Source organism: Homarus americanus, unplaced genomic scaffold, assembly GCF_018991925.1.
Source record: "Homarus americanus isolate GMGI-L3 unplaced genomic scaffold, GMGI_Hamer_2.0 scaffold32956, whole genome shotgun sequence".
Lineage (NCBI taxonomy): Eukaryota > Metazoa > Arthropoda > Malacostraca > Decapoda > Nephropidae > Homarus > Homarus americanus.
The window spans coordinates 1-22,873 of NW_024750756.1; the positions used below are offsets into that span (position 1 = coordinate 1).

Here is a 22,873-nt window from a genome sequence, read left to right on the forward strand (position 1 = left end):
TGATTATTGGCTGAATGTTTAGCGAAAGAAGCTTTCATTGGCTAATATTTGGAGCAGTTACCATAACAACCAAGGTAGCAATCTCCGTAGTCTAGGTGCCGTACACTCAACCCCACCTCAGAGACGAGTCTAAATTATCTTACCCAAATACTTCTCTTGTGTTGTATTATGTAGTGAACAGATCACTTAGGTCATTGATGAGTCTGTAGCACAAAGTTATACTTAGTTCCTATTATCTAGATACGCGTTATAACTCGTATGTGAACACTGAATAAATAGTTAAATCAATATGAAGGATTCATAAAACTGACTACTCGAAATACTATTAGCTAGTATGGGATGCGTGCGTATGTGTGTGTTGAAACTTAAATAAAATTATATAAAAAGGTGCTGGTGTTGCCTGCAAACGTGGAAATAAAGATTCACATTTGATGTGACCGTTTAGATACATCAGTATAGTACGATACAAAGGAGTGTGGTGAATAAAGAAATGGATATTCGAACATATGAACAACAGGCATATAATTGAGAGAGTGAGTGAGAGAGAGAGGACACGAGTGTTATAAATTATTTCACCGTTAAAGACAAATATGAATATCTACGTAAAAACAGGGAATTTTACAGTTGGCTCCATCCCTGCGTTTGCCACATTAGCCTTGCCAATCCTCTCTCTGAGGTCGGAATCCCAAACGGTATGGGAGGGGAATGCCGGAAATGGCGTCTTTCTGGGGCATGGGGGGGGGGGTGAAGAGTGAAAGCTTACCGTTTCTTATTTGGTTGGGAAGATTACAATATAGAATAACGCTTTAATAATATCGATAAGGTTTCCTCAGCTGAGTGTAATCGTCTAGTGCTGCCAGATGACAACACCAAAGTTACATTAGGATGGGAGGATGGGTTATTGATATGTTTGAATCTATATCTTGTTGAAGCAACCAAGTTTTGTTTAACCCTTGGTTACAAGATGAATTTCCCCATTCAAATAAAATCGTCTGGTGGTAGCTAGAATAAAATACATAAGAGGACATCGTAACGAAGGGATTAATTAGCAATAAAAACAATCAGGAGGTGGACACCACAAAATTATTATAATACAAATTTGATGTAAAGAAATATAGTTCAGTTGGCTGCAGTCCGGTGTAGAATTAGCAAATCAATTGGTTCAGTTATGCCAAACAGTGAGGTTAAATGGCAAAAAAAAAGACAATGTTTTTATTATTATTATGAAATGTGCAATTTATGATGCACAGCGACAGTACTGTTGTTTAAAGGTGTTAAATAATAAAGTTTGTATGCAGTGCACTCGACTTCCCAATCCCCTGCCTTCCCTGGCTCCACCACCCAACTTCTGCTCGAATCATTGAAGACAATTTACAGAGTAGAATAATGTTGTGTCCTTTCATTTCCATGAGGCAGTTATGATGAGAATACAAATACAAGTGATACCCAGTATTTCAAGCAACCAGGGTGTGGCAGTTATTAGTATTAGCCACTCGTTTACATTATTAAGCGTTAGTTAGAATAAATGTTCTTTTCCATTCATTCTGAGTGCTTTAAGTGTTGCAGTTTATACTTCTTCTCGACTGTCTCTATATTCTGCCGGAATGTAGAACGTTTGGACCATGGGCCATGACCCCCGAACAGAGTAGAATAATGTTGTGTCCTCTCATTTCCATGAGGCAGTTATGATGAGAATACAAATACAAGTGATACCCAGTATTTCAAGCAACCAGTGTGGCAGTTATTAGTAGTAGCCACTTGTTTACATTATTAAGCGTTAGGTAGAATAAATGTTCTTTTCCATTCATTCTGAGTGCTTTAATTGTTGCAGCTTATACTTCTTATCGACTGTCTCTATATTCTGCCGGAATGTAGAACGTTTGGACCGTGGGCCATGACCCCCGGATGTTTGGGTCATGGGCCACGATCCCAGGGTGTTTGGGCCATGAACCACGACCCCCGAACATTTGAGGTCATGGTTCAAAACAACAATATAATAATGTAACGTAACGTAACGCAACCTATCCTAACCTAAATGCTCCAGACTGGAAAATTGAGGACAATTTTGGTCCATAGACCAAAAGTCCACCCTACATACAGTTCCTGGCCCAAAAGTCAGAATACTATTCTGGCGTCAGTCTGTCTATGCCATATAGTAGCGAGATAATGTAATATCAGACATATGTAATTTTACTTCGTACACTAATAATATGATCTATTGGATATGAACCACTGTCCTGTGTGGCAGTGAACAGTGATGTCACCCCACATGATTATGACCTATGTATACTATTAATGAATATGATCTATTTCTTTGTATATGAACCACTGTCCTGCATGGTAGTGTGAAGTGATAGCACCCTCAGTGTCAAGACCTGACTTAATTACTCAGAATAGGCAAACTGTACTCCACCCTTTGCCAATAAATTTGTTAACCAGGGTAGCGGAGTGAGGATCCGAAGGTTCCCTCCCGTGCACAACGCAGAAGCAACTTGATTATTTAAGACCTTTAGGCAGTAGCTATATCACTTTGCAACAATTTTTTTTTTACTCATTTAGCCTCACTGTTTGGGACAACTGAACTATGTGGTTTGCCGATTCTATACCGGGCAGCAGCCAACTGAATTATTTTTGTTGGTATGACGTTTGCATCAAAATAATTGTGGTGCCCACTTCCTGATTGTTTTAACTAATCTTTTCACTATTATGTATTTATATCTATTTTATTTTGATTACCGCCAGACGATTTTATTCGGCTGGTAAAGCTCCATTTCGCAGTCAAATGGCTTAACAAAAACATCGCTGCTACTATAAGATATGTTCAAAAATTTCCATTATCCACTTGCTCATAAATGCCCCTTTTGCTTAGAACATGAATTCATCCCCTTCTCATTTTATTTCAACTTTAGTATTCTTAGCTGGCTAGTTAGACGATTACTTTGAGGAAACTATCACTAATGTCAAAATGTTATCCTGCATTGTAATCTCTCCCAACCAATACATTTCCGTCCTCACCCCTCTACTATTACACGATCTCCTCCCCATAAAAAGACAACTACCGCAACACCCTCCTCTTCCTCCCGTTCACTAGAAAAAGCTTCGAATTCGGGGGTTCAGATCTCAGGGAGAAGGGATTGGCAACACCAAGTGGTATATGTGCACCGTTTTTTAAAGAATTTAGAAAATACGTGAAAAAAGATGTTGAAGAAGCATTATATTGCCTATCAACTTTTAACTTCTTATTCTTATTTTATTTTATTTTTTCTGGGGGGGTGGGAGGCCGTGACCAATTCTTAAAATATTAAGAGGAAGAACACTCAAAATGTTTGTTAGTTGCCTTTTCGTTTATCAGTTAAATGGTTGGTTATCGTATAGTATGTGGTTATACTAGCCGACCCATAGAGACGCCCCCGTTATACACCAGGTAGGCCATCTGCGAAAGTGAAGTCATCAAGACATCAGATCTTCGCAAGTTATAAAGCCTGCAGAAAATACCCGCTTGTCAGTTTACCCTCCGACAAGAGTAACCACCTCCCGTAAACGCCGTGGCGGTCTTGACGGGAAAAAGGTTTTATTTCTTACGCGGGATATCCGAGGTCAATAGTAGTCACAGTGTACAACTTGAGGTACGCGTACTGTAGGTGTAAAGTGAAAACTAACTGCTCTCGTTTTAGAGCTCTGGCTGGACCAAAGGAAGTTCTTTTTTCTCCTTATGGTCGTGTCTATTTAACGTTGACACTTCCATGGTCCTTATCGTGTTGAATTCATTTGGTTTTTTAATGGGTGCGATTTTTTTTTCTATTGTGGTACGTGTTGTACCACCTAGGGCAAAGTTCGGGCTTGTTGCGTTGCTGTACATTACATTGCTTGGTTCTCGTGTCGTTTCCTCGAGGCTTTTGCGAAATCGGTATTTACTCTTGCTTAATGGAAACCTGCGCTTACCATGTGTAAGCTTTGTGATTATTAAAGCTCTGGATATATTTAATAATATACTTTTCATATATAGTATTTTATACCCCGTGTTGCGCTGCCAATGATACTCGCACCAAACATGTTAATTCCAGTCAAATTGAATTAGAGGTCCTAACGATGTGTTGTGTAATTATTTTTTCTGATACAGGGAAACTGTCAGACATACTTTTCCCTAGCGACTGCAAAACACAATCAAGACGATCAAATATAAAGTCTACCAGGCTACACACTTCTATAAACCTTTTAATTACGTAGATGGTCAACGGGAATTCAATTCTTACGTAGATTTAAGGCCTTATTAGTTCCGTTATAAATCATGTCCCCGCATTACAATAGATGCACTTAAACCTTCGAAAGCTGTAATGTTTAATCACCATGTCTAGGTTGCTGCAGAGGGATTCATTTTCAGGGAAAAAATTACGTACACTGTAGTAGTCATGACAACAAACAGGCAAGACATTGTGACGACTTTATTAAAAATTATGCATATGTTTACAAGTTATCTAGACTTTGTCTTACGAATGCTATTAAACAGATAAACATCATGAAGTTATAAAATTACTGCCTGTAGAACGCCTCTGTCTCACAGATTACAGGTCGGAGAGTGTTGCAGCGAGAGTCGTGCCACCCGATGCCTAAGCTGTTCACCACCGCCAGGCACTGCTCGTTACCGTCTGCGTTGTCTGGTTGACTTCTTCCAAGCCTGGCCAAGTAAAAGGAAGACATAAAGCAGTTACAGATCAATATACACGAGCCCTGGATGTACAGTTCAGTTCTAAAATGACCGGTTTATTTTGTAAATAACTTTAGTAACTAGTGAAGTCTAACGAAAAGGAATTTTAGTTCCTTTAGGAACCATGGAATTTTTTATTTCCTGTGTAAAAGGCTACCGACTAACCTGCCGGTGTTAGACCAGTTTGTGTAACCCGTGGAGACCCCAGTCTGCCAGAACCACTGATAAGTGCTCAATGTACTGCCGCTTGTCCAGATGTCCCTGATCTGGTCTGTAGAAACATTTGAAACGATAAATAGCAAATACCAATGTTATTTAGGTTAACTTTAAAAGAAATATTTTAGGATAAAACAACCTAGACCACTTTCAGTTACTTTTTCAATAGCAGAATACGCACGATAACCGAGGTCACGAAACACTCACAAGTTCTAAGAACTCCAGCCACGAAGGAGTCTTCGTCTGGGCGCTCTATACTGATGGCCTGAAAACCGTTGCCCAGTCCCTGACAATGATGGATGGCATCGTACCAGGTGTAGGAGCGGCCGCCATCATGGCACCAGGAGAAATGGTACGCCCTGCCCTGGAACACCTCGTCCACCTGTAGAAAAAGGAGTTATGAGATCATGAAGGCGAGATATTACTTTACAGTATTAATTTTATTTGAGAGACCTGAAGGGCACAAGATCTTTAATTGGTTAAAGTCTATTGGACGACTTTTAACAAGTATTCAACACGAGTTTAGTATCAAAAGTAGTTTTGAAAGGATAATTTGTGGTCTTAAATTACCAATTGCATACTGTTGAACTTACTAAAGGTCTGCGTGCATGATCACAATACCGATTATTGGGTAAAGTTGTCAGCTTGGATGAGAAAGGGATTGGTGAAGGTAAACTTGAGAAAACTTGCTCTGGGCCTGGTGAAGCCTTGCCAGAAGTGAAGATTTGTCCTGGTTGTTGGCCCTGTGAAGTGTGGCTCGTAATGAAGACTGGACGTTGGTCATCCGAAGTCAGGCCCGAAGTGAAGACTTCCCCAGGCCGTTGTCCTTGTGAAGTTTGGCCTGAAGAACGCTGGGAGAAGTCACCCGCATCAAAGATAACACGTGTTCCGTCGTTTCTGTCGTACAAGTCTTCCGCCCAGACGGCAGTCGTCACGACCATAAGGATTATTGCCTTCATCTGGAGGTAGATTTGAAATATGGTGTAGCGTGTTTAGTATATTATGCTGAGCAAGACAGAATTACGTAGCTTACTAATATAAGTAAGCTCAATAGTTTATTTAAACATTCGAGTAGTTATAAAGGAAGTTAATTTACAAGTACAAAATAAAAATTTATGCATTTTGTCTTAGGTAGTACATAAAGTAAACCTTTAGTTTCATTATAGAAATTACATAATTTTTTAGTGACCCAACATTCAAAAGTTAATTTTTATGCAACCGAGGCGTCAATTTACTGTAGTTAAATATAATATTTTTTTTAAACAACTGAATTACATACCCTTCGACGCAGAAGTATCTAGAAATAATACGTAAACAAACAAATTCAAAACCAAATTAATTGAAAAACTAAGTTCTTAAAAACAAGTTATACAAATTTAAAAAAACACAACAAGACTGACCATGAACAAATTCGTTATATCGGGTGATGCAGCACACTGAAATCCCACGGTAAGAGCCGCCCCTTTTATACGGTCGACAATGGTGATTATTGGCTGAATGTTTAGCGAAAGAAGCTTTCATTGGCTAATATTTGGAGCAGTTACCATAACAACCAAGGTAGCAATCTCCGTAGTCTAGGTGCCGTACACTCAACCCCACCTCAGAGACGAGTCTAAATTATCTTACCCAAATACTTCTCTTGTGTTGTATTATGTAGTGAACAGATCACTTAGGTCATTGATGAGTCTGTAGCACAAAGTTATACTTAGTTCCTATTATCTAGATACGCGTTATAACTCGTATGTGAACACTGAATAAATAGTTAAATCAATATGAAGGATTCATAAAACTGACTACTCGAAATACTATTAGCTAGTATGGGATGCGTGCGTATGTGTGTGTTGAAACTTAAATAAAATTATATAAAAAGGTGCTGGTGTTGCCTGCAAACGTGGAAATAAAGATTCACATTTGATGTGACCGTTTAGATACATCAGTATAGTACGATACAAAGGAGTGTGGTGAATAAAGAAATGGATATTCGAACATATGAACAACAGGCATATAATTGAGAGAGTGAGTGAGAGAGAGAGGACACGAGTGTTATAAATAATTTCACCGTTAAAGACAAATATGAATATCTACGTAAAAACAGGGAATTTTACAGTTGGCTCCATCCCTGCGTTTGCCACATTAGCCTTGCCAATCCTCTCTCTGAGGTCGGAATCCCAAACGGTATGGGAGGGGAATGCCGGAAATGGCGTCTTTCTGTGGGGGAGGGGATGGGGGGGGGTGAAGAGTGAAAGCTTACCGTTTCTTATTTGGTTGGGAAGATTACAATATAGAATAACGCTTTAATAATATCGATAAGGTTTCCTCAGCTGAGTGTAATCGTCTAGTGCTGCCAGATGACAACACCAAAGTTACATTAGGATGGGAGGATGGGTTATTGATATGTTTGAATCTATATCTTGTTGAAGCAACCAAGTTTTGTTTAACCCTTGGTTACAAGATGAATTTCCCCATTCAAATAAAATCGTCTGGTGGTAGCTAGAATAAAATACATAAGAGGACATCGTAACGAAGGGATTAATTAGCAATAAAAACAATCAGGAGGTGGACACCACAAAATTATTATAATACAAATTTGATGTAAAGAAATATAGTTCAGTTGGCTGCAGTCCGGTGTAGAATTAGCAAATCAATTGGTTCAGTTATGCCAAACAGTGAGGTTAAATGGCAAAAAAAAAGACAATGTTTTTATTATTATTATGAAATGTGCAATTTATGATGCACAGCGACAGTACTGTTGTTTAAAGGTGTTAAATAATAAAGTTTGTATGCAGTGCACTCGACTTCCCAATCCCCTGCCTTCCCTGGCTCCACCACCCAACTTCTGCTCGAATCATTGAAGACAATTTACAGAGTAGAATAATGTTGTGTCCTTTCATTTCCATGAGGCAGTTATGATGAGAATACAAATACAAGTGATACCCAGTATTTCAAGCAACCAGGGTGTGGCAGTTATTAGTATTAGCCACTCGTTTACATTATTAAGCGTTAGTTAGAATAAATGTTCTTTTCCATTCATTCTGAGTGCTTTAAGTGTTGCAGTTTATACTTCTTCTCGACTGTCTCTATATTCTGCCGGAATGTAGAACGTTTGGACCATGGGCCATGACCCCCGAACATTTGAGGTCATGGTTCAAAACAACAATATAATAATGTAACGTAACGTAACGCAACCTGTCCTAACCTAAATGCTCCTGACTGGAAAATTGAGGACAATTTTGGTCAATGGCCCAAACGTCCACCCTACATACAGTTCCTGGCCCAAATGTCAGAATACATACTATTCTGGCGTGAGTCTGTCTATGCCATATAGTAGCGAGATAATGTAATATCAGACATATGTAATTTTACTTCGTACGCTAATAATATGATCTATTGGATATGAACCACTGTCCTGTGTGGCAGTGAACAGTGATGTCACCCACATGATTATGACCTATGTATACTATTAATGAATATGATCTATTTCCCGTTGTTGTTGTTGTTGAGATTGTCGGACCGTAGTGCGACACGGGCCTTTGCCTATAGGCGGCCCGTTTGGTGGTTCCGGCTGGAGCTCCTGGAGCAGCCAGACCGGATTGGGATTGGAGGTGGTCCCACCTGCAGATTGGAAGGATACTGCAGGTTGCAAGTGTGAGCGGACCACCGATCAGTGGACGCTTACCACCAACCCCCACTCTTGGACGTGGTCAGTTTCGGAGTGGCGCGCCCCCCGAACTGGGAGAGGATACTTTCTAAGCTATCTGGGTGGTGGGTATCGTGTGATGACCCGGAGAAGGTCGTGAATGTGATCTGTTTGGGCCTTTCGGGTTAGAGTGGCCGCTGGTGTTATGTGTGCTTCTTGGGAGATTTGAGTTCTGTTTCGGAGGCTTTGTGTGACTTCGCAGTCGAGGAGATAGTGTTCAAGTGGGTTGGCTGCTGGCTCCTGACAGTAAGTGCATTCCATGACGCCATTTCCGAACATCTGCCAGGAGCACTTGTACCCTAGTCGTAGTCGATGAAGGCTGACTTGGGTTTGTCTTGGTGTTTTCTTGTCAGAGAAAGGTGGTTCCCCTTTTGTAGCCACCAGGTACCATTTGGTTGATTGGGAACCAGCGTTGAATGCGTGAAGGAAGCTCTTTTTGATGTGGAGCTTGCTAGTCTTTCTGAGGTGATTCTTGATCTGTTGCACGCTTGCTGGAACTTGAATGTGTGCGCTACTAGAACGTGTAGCTGCCTTGGCTGCTTCGTCTGCCACGTCGTTTCCTCCGATCCCGACATGACTGGGAATCCAGTGTAAGACGACTGGGCGGTTTTGTCTTTGGAATTCCTGTAGCTGTGCGAGGATCGAGGTTATGATGTGAACGTTGTCTCTTGGTTGACTGTGTTGCAGCGCCTGCATGGCCGATTTCGAGTCCGTGTGAATTATGGTGGACTTGTTGTGTTGTGTTGCAGCGTGTTGTAGGGCCTTTGAGATTGCTACCAGCTCTGTTTGTAGGGTGGAGCAGTCATTAGAAAGTCCCCATCGGAGGGTCTGACCTTGGGTGTAGAAGGCCGCTCCGGATGTATGATGTTTTGGATCCACAGAGCCGTCTGTGAAGTATGATGCTGCATCAGCCGGTGTCTCGGTGGCTATGGCTTCCAGAGTTATTTTTTTGAGGTCCTCCTTCTGGAGGTTGGCTTTACTATCGCCTAGGTCGGTAATTTTGAATGTGGCTGGTGGAGGGCTCCATGTTGGAGGAACTACGTAACCATTGTCTCGTGTGTCTTGGTTGTTCTTGACGAGTGTTTCTGCTTGCAGGTGTCGGATGACCTCGCTTGCCTCGTGCGACCAGGTGGCCCCTCGCACTCTGTGGTCGAGGTGGAGGGAGGCACTGATTCGAATTTTGGCAGCTGTGGGCTTATCTGATCTACAGATTTTGGCGAGGAGACCGGCTGTCACCTGCTTGACTCGTACTGCCAGGGGTGGTAGTTCGGTTTCCATTTGCAAATTGCAAATTCTGGTCTACATGGGTGCTCCGAGCATGGTCCTGAGAGCATTATCTTGGATGACTTCTAGCTTAGCTATCTGGTCTTCTCTCAGTCCAATGAGTGCTGGAGCACTGTAATCTACCAGCGATCTGATGGCGGCCGTGGAGGTTTGCTCCTGCGGTTGTGCTGGTGAGCGACCTCATTACATTGTGTCTGCTCTTCGTCCTGTGCCTGAGATACTCGAGTTGCGGCTTGAAAGTGAGTTTCTGGTCAAACCAGATTCCAAGACACTGGTGGGTGTTGGTCCAGACTACCGGCATGTTTTGTATGGAGAGCATCTTGTCTGGTGTGTCTGTGCAGATGGCCATCGCTTTCGACTTGGCTGGATTTATCTTGAGTCCAAGTCTGTTGCACTCCTCTTCTATAAGTTGGAGTGCGTGTTGCGTGTTGGCTAGTCTGTTTGATCCTCTTACTATAAGCTGTAAGTCGTCTGCATAGCATAGGAGCTTGGCTGTTTGTTTGAAAGGAAATTTGACAAGATTTTCCATCAGGACATTGAACAGCATTGGACTGAGGATGCCTCCTTGTGGGGTTCCGTTTTCATGGACCCTGTAGCTTGAGGTTGCTCCCTGAAAGCGTACTCTTGCTTCTCTCTGTGTGAGGTAGTTCTGGATCCACCCCAGCAACCTTCCTTTGACGCCTTTTTCAGCGAGCGTCGTTGTAATGGCCAGTGGATTTGCTAGTTCGAAGGCCTTCTCCAGGTCGAGGAAGACCACCAGAGCTGGTTTGTAGTCCACTGTGCTGAGTATCTCGGCGATGTTGTTGCCTGTGCCGGTGTTCTCGGTGTAAGCAAAGATGTGAGGGTGTGGGCTGTCTACTTTCCACTTGAGTCGGTTGAGAGCCATTCTTTCTCCCGTCTTCGCTATGCAGCTGAGAAGGGAGATGGGCCTCGGTTTGTCTGGTTCTCTGGGCTTCGGAATGGGCTGTATATCTGCCTTCTTCCATTCCGGTGGGAGTCTTTGCGCTGTCCACGAAGCATTGATGACTTGTAGCAGAACCTCGTGTCCGGCTGTACCGGCATGGGAAAGCATGGAGTAGGTTATCATGTCGGCCCCTGGTGCTGTGTCCTTGCTTCGTTTTAGCGACTTCTGGAGTTCTTGCAGGTCTCTTCGGTCATCTGGAGTCTGACCTGTCGCAGACGCCGTTGTGTCTCCTCCGCCTGTCTCGGGAGGTTTTTCGTTGCTGCTCGGTCAGAGAACAGTTTTGCAAGTCTCTCGGCTTCCTCTTCTGGGTTGGGATGGGTTGGTGGTGGTGGTGTTGCCTTCCCAGATGCCCTTCGGATCTGGGCCCACATTTTGCCAAGGGAGGTGTGCTCGTTCAGTTCGGAGCACCACTTGAGCCAACTTACGTTTTTTATTTCTTCCTTCTCTTCCCTGGTATCCATAACTATGACTTGCAGGAGATGTCTGTGAAGACCGCCCTCTCTCTTGTGCCATTGTTGGCCATCTTCCCGGACCGGACCATCCACCACTGACATCGTCGACAACAACTCACGAGCGTTTTCGGTTTATCGAGCATTAGCTTGCCCTCCCCACTGGTGGTGTGAGTGACCCACACTCCAGCTGGAGAGCAGCTATAGCGCGATATTCCCGACGTGGTTTGAACTCTTTTCCTTCTACTGCTATTTTTCCTTTTTTCGCTCTGGCCTAGGGACCTGCACCCTCAAAAGTGTATTCGTCCTGCGGTCCCCCCTGTAACTGTTCACCTCCCTCCCAGGAGATTGTGAACACGAAAGGGGGTTGGAGCAAAAACCCATCCCAGCCGAGTCTTTCTAGGAAAACCGTGATCGTGCGTGTCCACCTGGAAAGAGGGTAGCAATCCTTATCCTTCCCCAATAGGCACACTTAGCTCACGTCTATAAGTGAGCAGTCACATACACTAGGAAGTAAGCTTCCCCAACGGGGCTCCGGGAGAGAAGCTCAGGAACCACTCTACGACCACCAGCCAGTGGGGAGTGCTGAAATTCCTCTGCTACTTACTCAACCGGAATAGGTAGGTTTTAATAAAAAAAAACAAAAAACAACAACCACCGGTTATGGAGCGCGTACGCCCTCCTAACCGAGACCCGCGCCTGAACCGCCAACCTGACGACCCGAACTACGACAGGCTCCGCACAGAGAAAGCGGACCAGTTACGCGCCTTCAATAAAGCCCTAAAAAGCAGGAACACTGCCACCACCTCCAACAACTCCACCACCACTGCTACCGCCACTGAGGACGACAACTGGACGAAGGTAGAAAACAAAAAACGCCGACGTGCTTCTTCGGGAAACGAATGCCGTCAAGCAGCCCAAAAGGCACCCATCACCACCACCAGCTCACCTCCAACGACACTGCCAAAATTCCGGATCACGAAAACGGACACAAAAACGACATATGCCGCCATCACAGAGATGGAAATGCTAAATCCACTGGCCAAGTTCTTAATGCTGCCCAACCTAAAGGGGGAGATGATTATTCACCCCAAAGACAAGGACTCCGCCACCACCCTCGACACTTACCTGCAAAACACCACCACCGTTGCATCAACCAAGCTGGACCCCGCCCAGAAACTGATGAAGTCGGTAGTCCTCCGGTACCCAAAGGAACTATCCCTCGAACCCCTGGAGAACCACCCGAAGATCCTAAAAGCCGAGAGATGCTCTCCCCCGTCCGACAAGACGGCCACCACAAAACGAGTGCTCATAACGCACTACAGTTCACCCCCCAGCACCATAGACCTCAAAACCTGGGGGATCTACGAAGTGAGGCCCTTCGTCCCAGAGCCCCTGCGGTGCTTCAGATGCCAGAAATACGGGCACCATCAAACAAGGTGCACGTACAAGGAAATCTGCGCAGTCTGCGCACAGAAGCACGGCACACACTCCTGCCTCACCAAGTTGAAAAATGGAGAAAAAATTGCCCCCAAGTGTGCCAACTGCGGGGGCAAACACCACGCCTGGAACCCTGGATGCTCCGAGAGGACAAAGAGGATCCAGGCAAACCGACCAGCAGCAAGACCGGCCCCCACCGCCTGCACACCAGCCCCACCAAGTACCTTCGTGTGGGGAACCCAAAGGCCAAAACAACAAAGCCAACCTCCTCAGCCGGTCAACACCCAAAGTGCAGCCCAGTTTCCTGGCCTCACTACGGCCATACCTCAGCCACCCAAGCAGCAGACAACGACAACCACGAAAAAGACAAAAGAAGCACACACCAAGGCACCAGAAGGAATGATACACGTATCAGACCTAGCCAAGGTACTGACAACCTTCGCGGAGGGCCTAGCCGGACTACTGGGCCACAAGATCCAACCCACACAGCTCCAAATACTCATGGGGAGCGTCCTCGGGCAAGTCGCCACAGCTCCAGCCACCTCAGTGGAGGAAGCCACGCCGGTCCTCACACGAGTGACAGCCGAGGTACACTCTACACCGAAGAAGGCCACCAGAGAACCCAAGATACCGACAGCTCCCAGAAAGAAATTGGACGTTTCAACTCCCCTGAACCGAACCACGGCCCAGAAGGCAAAAACCACAGAACAAGAAGATATGAACCTGATCCAGTTGGAATCGGACTTGGACATTTCCATCGAGGACCACCAGAAGTCCGCGATGAAACAGTGGTGGAAAACATCAGCACCCTGAACATCCTAACATGGAATGCTCAGGGCATCAAAAACAAGAAACACCTCCTACAAGAAGCAGCAGCCAAGGACAAGCTTGACATCATACTGCTACAAGAAACACTTCTACAAGAACACCACTGTTTCAAATTCAGTGGTTTCAAGACATACAGGAGGCATTTCACGCAGGCGTCAACAAGAGGATGTATGATCTTGGTCAAGTCAAGCATACCCTCCTCCGAGGTCACGCAGCAATTTCCATGTGGGGAAAACATCGAGACACAGGCCGTCAAAGTAACCCTCCAAGAACGGGAATTAACTGTTCACAACATCTACAAGAACCCAAGGGGCTCACTGGAGGTTACTCAATTATTTGCTTCGGCCGCTGACCACGCCACACTCATAGGAGGGGATTTCAACGCACATCATCCCTTCCTAAGCTCGGCAAGCCCCACAAATGAAGACGGCCTACACCTATACACCACCTTTCAAGATACACCCGAGATCTGCCTCCTGAACACCGGAGAGCCCACCCACACTAGGGGAGGAAGGCTAGATCTAACCTTCGTCTCCAGTGCACTACAGCCTTCGGCCTCCTGGCAGCTACACCCCACGCTGACCAGCGACCACTTCGCCACCCTAACAACGCTGAAGGTGAACAAACTCCCCACTCCACCCCCCCCGAGATGGAGATACAATACCCAAAAGGCAGACTGGGGACTCTTTAAGAAACACCTGGCTAAGTGGCGCGAAAAATCACAGCCGGCCGGCGCAGCACCCGTAGACGAGACAACCCTCCACCAAAAATTGGTCGAGGCGTTTCACCAAGCGGCAGAAGAGGCTATCCCAAAAACAAAACCCACATCAAGACAGTACAATGATTACTGGTACTACTGTCCCAGGGTGAAAGAACTCAACCACAGAGTGAACATGGCCCGAAGAAATCTATTCCCCTTCCGTGCACAACGCAGAATCAACTTGATTATTTAAGACCTTTAGGCAGCAGCTATATCACTTTAAAACAACAATTTTTTTTTTTTTTACTCATTTAGCCTCACTGTTTGGGACAACTGAACAACGTGGTTTACCGATTCTATTACGGACAGCACCCAACCTAAATATTTTTGTTCGCATGAAGTTTATATTACAATAATTATGTGGTGCCCACTTCCCGATTGTTTTAACTAATCTTTTCACTATTATGTATTTATATCTATTTTATTTTGATTACCGCCAGACGATTTTATTCGGCTGGTAAAGCTCCATTTCGCAGTCAAATGGCTCAACAAAAACATCGCTGCTACTATAAGATATGTTCAAAAATTTCCATTATCCACTTGCTCATAAATGCCCCTTTTGCTTAGAACATGAATTCATCCCCTTCTCATTTTATTTCAACTTTAGTATTCTTAGCTGGCTAGTTAGACGATTACTTTGAGGAAACTATCACTAATGTCAAAATGTTATCCTGCATTGTAATCTCTCCCAACCAATACATTTCCGTCCTCACCCCTCTACTATTACACGATCTCCTCCCCATAAAAAGACAACTACCGCAACACCCTCCTCTTCCTCCCGTTCACTAGAAAAAGCTTCGAATTCGGGGGTTCAGATCTCAGGGAGAAGGGATTGGCAACACCAAGTGGTATATGTGCACCGTTTTTTAAAGAATTTAGAAAATACGTGAAAAAAGATGTTGAAGAAGCATTATATTGCCTATCAACTTTTAACTTCTTATTCTTATTTTATTTTATTTTTTCTGGGGGGGTGGGAGGCCGTGACCAATTCTTAAAATATTAAGAGGAAGAACACTCAAAATGTTTGTTAGTTGCCTTTTCGTTTATCAGTTAAATGGTTGGTTATCGTATAGTATGTGGTTATACTAGCCGACCCATAGAGACGCCCCCGTTATACACCAGGTAGGCCATCTGCGAAAGTGAAGTCATCAAGACATCAGATCTTCGCAAGTTATAAAGCCTGCAGAAAATACCCGCTTGTCAGTTTACCCTCCGACAAGAGTAACCACCTCCCGTAAACGCCGTGGCGGTCTTGACGGGAAAAAGGTTTTATTTCTTACGCGGGATATCCGAGGTCAATAGTAGTCACAGTGTACAACTTGAGGTACGCGTACTGTAGGTGTAAAGTGAAAACTAACTGCTCTCGTTTTAGAGCTCTGGCTGGACCAAAGGAAGTTCTTTCTTCTCCTTATGGTCGTGTCTATTTAACGTTGACACTTCCATGGTCCTTATCGTGTTGAATTCATTTGGTTTTTTAATGGGTGCGATTTTTTTTTCTATTGTGGTACGTGTTGTACCACCTAGGGCAAAGTTCGGGCTTGTTGCGTTGCTGTACATTACATTGCTTGGTTCTCATGTCGTTTCTTCGAGGCTTTTGCGAAATCGGTATTTACTCTTGCTTAATGGAAACCTGCGCTTACCATGTGTAAGCTTTGTGATTATTAAAGCTCTGGATATATTTAATAATATACTTTTCATATATAGTATTTTATACCCCGTGTTGCGCTGCCAATGATACTCGCACCAAACATGTTAATTCCAGTCAAATTGAATTAGAGGTCCTAACGATGTGTTGTGTAATTATTTTTTCTGATACAGGGAAACTGTCAGACATACTTTTCCCTAGCGACTGCAAAACACAATCAAGACGATCAAATATAAAGTCTACCAGGCTACACACTTCTATAAACCTTTTAATTACGTAGATGGTCAACGGGAATTCAATTCTTACGTAGATTTAAGGCCTTATTAGTTCCGTTATAAATCATGTCCCCGCATTACAATAGATGCACTTAAACCTTCGAAAGCTGTAATGTTTAATCACCATGTCTAGGTTGCTGCAGAGGGATTCATTTTCAGGGAAAAAATTACGTACACTGTAGTAGTCATGACAACAAACAGGCAAGACATTGTGACGACTTTATTAAAAATTATGCATATGTTTACAAGTTATCTAGACTTTGTCTTACGAATGCTATTAAACATATAAACATCATGAAGTTATAAAATTACTGCCTGTAGAACGCCTCTGTCTCACAGATTACAGGTCGGAGAGTGTTGCAGCGAGAGTCGTGCCACCCGATGCCTAAGCTGTTCACCACCGCCAGGCACTGCTCGTTACCGTCTGCGTTGTCTGGTTGACTTCTTCCAAGCCTGGCCAAGTAAAAGGAAGACAAAGCAGTTACAGATCAATATACACGAGCCCTGGATGTACATTTCAGTTCTAAAATGACCGGTTTATTTTGTAAATAACTTTAGTAACTAGTGAAGTCTAACGAAAAGGAATTTTAGTTCTTTAAGCAACCATGGAAATTTTTATTTCCTGTGTAAAAGGCTACCGACTAACCTGCCGGTGTTAGACCAGTTTGTGTAACCCGTGGAGACCCCAGTCTGCCAGAACCACTGATAAGTGCTCAATGTACTGCCGCTTGTCCAGATGTCCCCGATCTGGTCTGTAGAAACATTTGAAACGATAAATAGCAAATACCAATGTTATTTAGGTTAACTTTAAAAGAAATATTTTAGGATAAAACAACCTAGACCACTTTCAGTTACTTTTTCAATAGCAGAATACGCACGATAACCGAGGTCACGAAACACTCACAAGTTCTAAGAACTCCAGCCACGAAGGAGTCTTCGTCTGGGCGCTCTATACTGATGGCCTGAAAACCGTTGCCCAGTCCCTGACAATGATGGATGGCATCGTACCAGGTGTAGGAGCGGCCGCCATCATGGCACCAGGAGAAATGGTAGGCCCTGCCCTGGAACACCTCGTCCACCTGTAGAAAAAGGAGTTATGAGATCATGAAGGCGAGATATTACTTTACAGTATTAATTTTATTTGAGAGACCTGAAGGGCACAACATCTTTAATTGGTTAAAGTCTATTGGACGACTTTTAACAAGTATTCAACACGAGTTTAGTATCAAAAGTAGTTTTGAAAGGATAATTTGTGGTCTTAAATTACCAAGTGCATACTGTTGAACTTACTAAAGGTCTGCGTGCATGATCACAATACCGATTATTGGGTAAAGTTGTCAGCTTGGATGAGAAAGGGATTGGTGAAGGTAAACTTGAGAAAACTTGCTCTGGGCCTGGTGAAGCCTTGCCAGAAGTGAAGATTTGTCCTGGTTGTTGGCCCTGTGAAGTGTGGCTCGTAATGAAGACTGGACGTTGGTCATCCGAAGTCAGGCCCGAAGTGAAGACTTCCCCAGGCCGTTGTCCTTGTGAAGTTTGGCCTGAAGAACGCTGGGAGAAGTCACCCGCACCAAAGATAACACGTGTTCCGTCGTACAAGTCTTCCGCCCAGACGGCAGTCGTCACGAACATAAGGATTATTGCCTTCATCTGGAGGTAGATTTGAAATATGGTGTAGCGTGTTTAGTATATTAAATTGAGCAAGACAGAATTACGTAGCTTACTAATATAAGTAAGCTCAATAGTTTATTTAAACATTCGAGTAGTTATAAAGGAAGTTAATTTACAAGTACAAAATAAAAATTTATGCATTTTGTCTTAGGTAGTACATAAAGTAAACCTTTAGTTTCATTATAGAAATTACATAATTTTTTAGTGACCCAACATTCAAAAGTTAATTTTTATGCAACCGAGGCGTCAATTTACTGTAGTTAAATATAATATTTTTTTTAAACAACTGAATTACATACCCTTCGACGCAGAAGTATCTAGAAATATTACGTAAACAAACAAATTCAAAACCAAATTAATTGAAAAACCAAGTTCTTAAAAACAAGTTATACAAATTTAAAAAAACACAACAAGACTGACCATGAACAAATTCGTTATATCGGGTGATGCAGCACACTGAAATCCCACGGTAAGAGCCGCCCCTTTTATACGGTCGACAATGGTGATTATTGGCAGAATGTTTAGCGAAAGAAGCTTTCATTGGCTAATATTTGGAGCAGTTACCATAACAACCAAGGTAGCAATCTCCGTAGTCTAGGTGCCGTACACTCAACCCCACCTCAGAGACGAGTCTAAATTATCTTACCCAAATACTTCTCTTGTGTTGTATTATGTAGTGAACAGATCACTTAGGTCATTGATGAGTCTGTAGCACAAAGTTATACTTAGTTCCTATTATCTAGATACGCGTTATAACTCGTATGTGAACACTGAATAAATAGTTAAATCAATATGAAGGATTCATAAAACTGACTACTCGAAATACTATTAGCTAGTATGGGATGCGTGCGTATGTGTGTGTTGAAACTTAAATAAAATTATATAAAAAGGTGCTGGTGTTGCCTGCAAACGTGGAAATAAAGATTCACATTTGATGTGACCGTTTAGATACATCAGTATAGTACGATACAAAGGAGTGTGGTGAATAAAGAAATGGATATTCGAACATATGAACAACAGGCATATAATTGAGAGAGTGAGTGAGAGAGAGAGGACACGAGTGTTATAAATAATTTCACCGTTAAAGACAAATATGAATATCTACGTAAAAACAGGGAATTTTACAGTTGGCTCCATCCCTGCGTTTGCCACATTAGCCTTGCCAATCCTCTCTCTGAGGTCGGAATCCCAAACGGTATGGGAGGGGAATGCCGGAAATGGCGTCTTTCTGTGGGGGAGGGGATGACGGGGGGGGGGGGGTGAAGAGTGAAAGCTTACCGTTTCTTATTTGGTTGGGAAGATTACAATATAGAATAACGCTTTAATAATATCGATAAGGTTTCCTCAGCTGAGTGTAATCGTCTAGTGCTGCCAGATGACAACACCAAAGTTACATTAGGATGGGAGGATGGGTTATTGATATGTTTGAATCTATATCTTGTTGAAGCAACCAAGTTTTGTTTAACCCTTGGTTACAAGATGAATTTCCCCATTCAAATAAAATCGTCTGGTGGTAGCTAGAATAAAATACATAAGAGGACATCGTAACGAAGGGATTAATTAGCAATAAAAACAATCAGGAGGTGGACACCACAAAATTATTATAATACAAATTTGATGTAAAGAAATATAGTTCAGTTGGCTGCAGTCCGGTGTAGAATTAGCAAATCAATTGGTTCAGTTATGCCAAACAGTGAGGTTAAATGGCAAAAAAAAGACAATGTTTTTATTATTATTATGAAATGTGCAATTTATGATGCACAGCGACAGTACTGTTGTTTAAAGGTGTTAAATAATAAAGTTTGTATGCAGTGCACTCGACTTCCCAATCCCCTGCCTTCCCTGGCTCCACCACCCAACTTCTGCTCGAATCATTGAAGACAATTTACAGAGTAGAATAATGTTGTGTCCTTTCATTTCCATGAGGCAGTTATGATGAGAATACAAATACAAGTGATACCCAGTATTTCAAGCAACCAGGGTGTGGCAGTTATTAGTATTAGCCACTCGTTTACATTATTAAGCGTTAGTTAGAATAAATGTTCTTTTCCATTCATTCTGAGTGCTTTAAGTGTTGCAGTTTATACTTCTTCTCGACTGTCTCTATATTCTGCCGGAATGTAGAACGTTTGGACCATGGACCATGACCCCCGAACAGAGTAGAATAATGTTGTGTCCTCTCATTTCCATGAGGCAGTTATGATGAGAATACAAATACAAGTGATACCCAGTATTTCAAGCAACCAGTGTGGCAGTTATTAGTAGTAGCCACTCGTTTACATTATTAAGCGTTAGGTAGAATAAATGTTCTTTTCCATTCATTCTGAGTGCTTTAATTGTTGCAGCTTATACTTCTTATCGACTGTCTCTATATTCTGCCGGAATGTAGAACGTTTGGACCGTGGGCCATGACCCCCGGATGTTTGGGTCATGGGCCACGATCCCAGGGTGTTTGGGCCATGAACCACGACCCCCGAACATTTGAGGTCATGGTTCAAAACAACAATATAATAATGTAACGTAACGTAACGCAACCTATCCTAACCTAAATGCTCCAGACTGGAAAATTGAGGACAATTTTGGTCCATAGACCAAAAGTCCACCCTACATACAGTTCCTGGCCCAAAAGTCAGAATACTATTCTGGCGTCAGTCTGTCTATGCCATATAGTAGCGAGATAATGTAATATCAGACATATGTAATTTTACTTCGTACACTAATAATATGATCTATTGGATATGAACCACTGTCCTGTGTGGCAGTGAACAGTGATGTCACCCCACATGATTATGACCTATGTATACTATTAATGAATATGATCTATTTCTTTGTATATGAACCACTGTCCTGCATGGTAGTGTGAAGTGATAGCACCCTCAGTGTCAAGACCTGACTTAATTACTCAGAATAGGCAAACTGTACTCCACCCTTTGCCAATAAATTTGTTAACCAGGGTAGCGGAGTGAGGATCCGAAGGTTCCCTCCCGTGCACAACGCAGAAGCAACTTGATTATTTAAGACCTTTAGGCAGTAGCTATATCACTTTGCAACAATTTTTTTTTTACTCATTTAGCCTCACTGTTTGGGACAACTGAACTATGTGGTTTGCCGATTCTATACCGGGCAGCAGCCAACTGAATTATTTTTGTTGGTATGACGTTTGCATCAAAATAATTGTGGTGCCCACTTCCTGATTGTTTTAACTAATCTTTTCACTATTATGTATTTATATCTATTTTATTTTGATTACCGCCAGACGATTTTATTCGGCTGGTAAAGCTCCATTTCGCAGTCAAATGGCTTAACAAAAACATCGCTGCTACTATAAGATATGTTCAAAAATTTCCATTATCCACTTGCTCATAAATGCCCCTTTTGCTTAGAACATGAATTCATCCCCTTCTCATTTTATTTCAACTTTAGTATTCTTAGCTGGCTAGTTAGACGATTACTTTGAGGAAACTATCACTAATGTCAAAATGTTATCCTGCATTGTAATCTCTCCCAACCAATACATTTCCGTCCTCACCCCTCTACTATTACACGATCTCCTCCCCATAAAAAGACAACTACCGCAACACCCTCCTCTTCCTCCCGTTCACTAGAAAAAGCTTCGAATTCGGGGGTTCAGATCTCAGGGAGAAGGGATTGGCAACACCAAGTGGTATATGTGCACCGTTTTTTAAAGAATTTAGAAAATACGTGAAAAAAGATGTTGAAGAAGCATTATATTGCCTATCAACTTTTAACTTCTTATTCTTATTTTATTTTATTTTTTCTGGGGGGGTGGGAGGCCGTGACCAATTCTTAAAATATTAAGAGGAAGAACACTCAAAATGTTTGTTAGTTGCCTTTTCGTTTATCAGTTAAATGGTTGGTTATCGTATAGTATGTGGTTATACTAGCCGACCCATAGAGACGCCCCCGTTATACACCAGGTAGGCCATCTGCGAAAGTGAAGTCATCAAGACATCAGATCTTCGCAAGTTATAAAGCCTGCAGAAAATACCCGCTTGTCAGTTTACCCTCCGACAAGAGTAACCACCTCCCGTAAACGCCGTGGCGGTCTTGACGGGAAAAAGGTTTTATTTCTTACGCGGGATATCCGAGGTCAATAGTAGTCACAGTGTACAACTTGAGGTACGCGTACTGTAGGTGTAAAGTGAAAACTAACTGCTCTCGTTTTAGAGCTCTGGCTGGACCAAAGGAAGTTCTTTTTTCTCCTTATGGTCGTGTCTATTTAACGTTGACACTTCCATGGTCCTTATCGTGTTGAATTCATTTGGTTTTTTAATGGGTGCGATTTTTTTTTCTATTGTGGTACGTGTTGTACCACCTAGGGCAAAGTTCGGGCTTGTTGCGTTGCTGTACATTACATTGCTTGGTTCTCGTGTCGTTTCCTCGAGGCTTTTGCGAAATCGGTATTTACTCTTGCTTAATGGAAACCTGCGCTTACCATGTGTAAGCTTTGTGATTATTAAAGCTCTGGATATATTTAATAATATACTTTTCATATATAGTATTTTATACCCCGTGTTGCGCTGCCAATGATACTCGCACCAAACATGTTAATTCCAGTCAAATTGAATTAGAGGTCCTAACGATGTGTTGTGTAATTATTTTTTCTGATACAGGGAAACTGTCAGACATACTTTTCCCTAGCGACTGCAAAACACAATCAAGACGATCAAATATAAAGTCTACCAGGCTACACACTTCTATAAACCTTTTAATTACGTAGATGGTCAACGGGAATTCAATTCTTACGTAGATTTAAGGCCTTATTAGTTCCGTTATAAATCATGTCCCCGCATTACAATAGATGCACTTAAACCTTCGAAAGCTGTAATGTTTAATCACCATGTCTAGGTTGCTGCAGAGGGATTCATTTTCAGGGAAAAAATTACGTACACTGTAGTAGTCATGACAACAAACAGGCAAG

The 22,873-nt window shown here is 42.7% G+C and overlaps 2 protein-coding genes across 2 annotated transcripts; both read right to left on the minus strand.

Annotated features, from left to right (window-relative positions):
- Nucleotides 1-4,428: 4,428 nt before the first annotated feature.
- LOC121854177 lies at nucleotides 4,429-6,352 on the minus strand. The gene is made up of 5 exons (XM_042348643.1): nucleotides 6,322-6,352; nucleotides 5,515-5,880; nucleotides 5,129-5,303; nucleotides 4,871-4,976; nucleotides 4,429-4,675 (listed from the first exon to the last, which is right to left on the minus strand). Exons 1-5 carry the CDS (start codon nucleotides 6,322-6,324, stop codon nucleotides 4,531-4,533), a joined length of 795 nt encoding a protein of 264 aa, XP_042204577.1. The 5' UTR covers nucleotides 6,325-6,352; the 3' UTR covers nucleotides 4,429-4,530.
- Nucleotides 6,353-16,534: 10,182 nt separating this feature from the next.
- LOC121854178 lies at nucleotides 16,535-18,374 on the minus strand. Its single transcript, XM_042348644.1, has 5 exons — nucleotides 18,352-18,374; nucleotides 17,554-17,910; nucleotides 17,168-17,342; nucleotides 16,910-17,015; nucleotides 16,535-16,716 (listed from the first exon to the last, which is right to left on the minus strand). Exons 1-5 carry the CDS (start codon nucleotides 18,352-18,354, stop codon nucleotides 16,572-16,574), a joined length of 786 nt encoding a protein of 261 aa, XP_042204578.1. The 5' UTR covers nucleotides 18,355-18,374; the 3' UTR covers nucleotides 16,535-16,571.
- Between the last annotated feature and the right edge of the window lie 4,499 nt (nucleotides 18,375-22,873).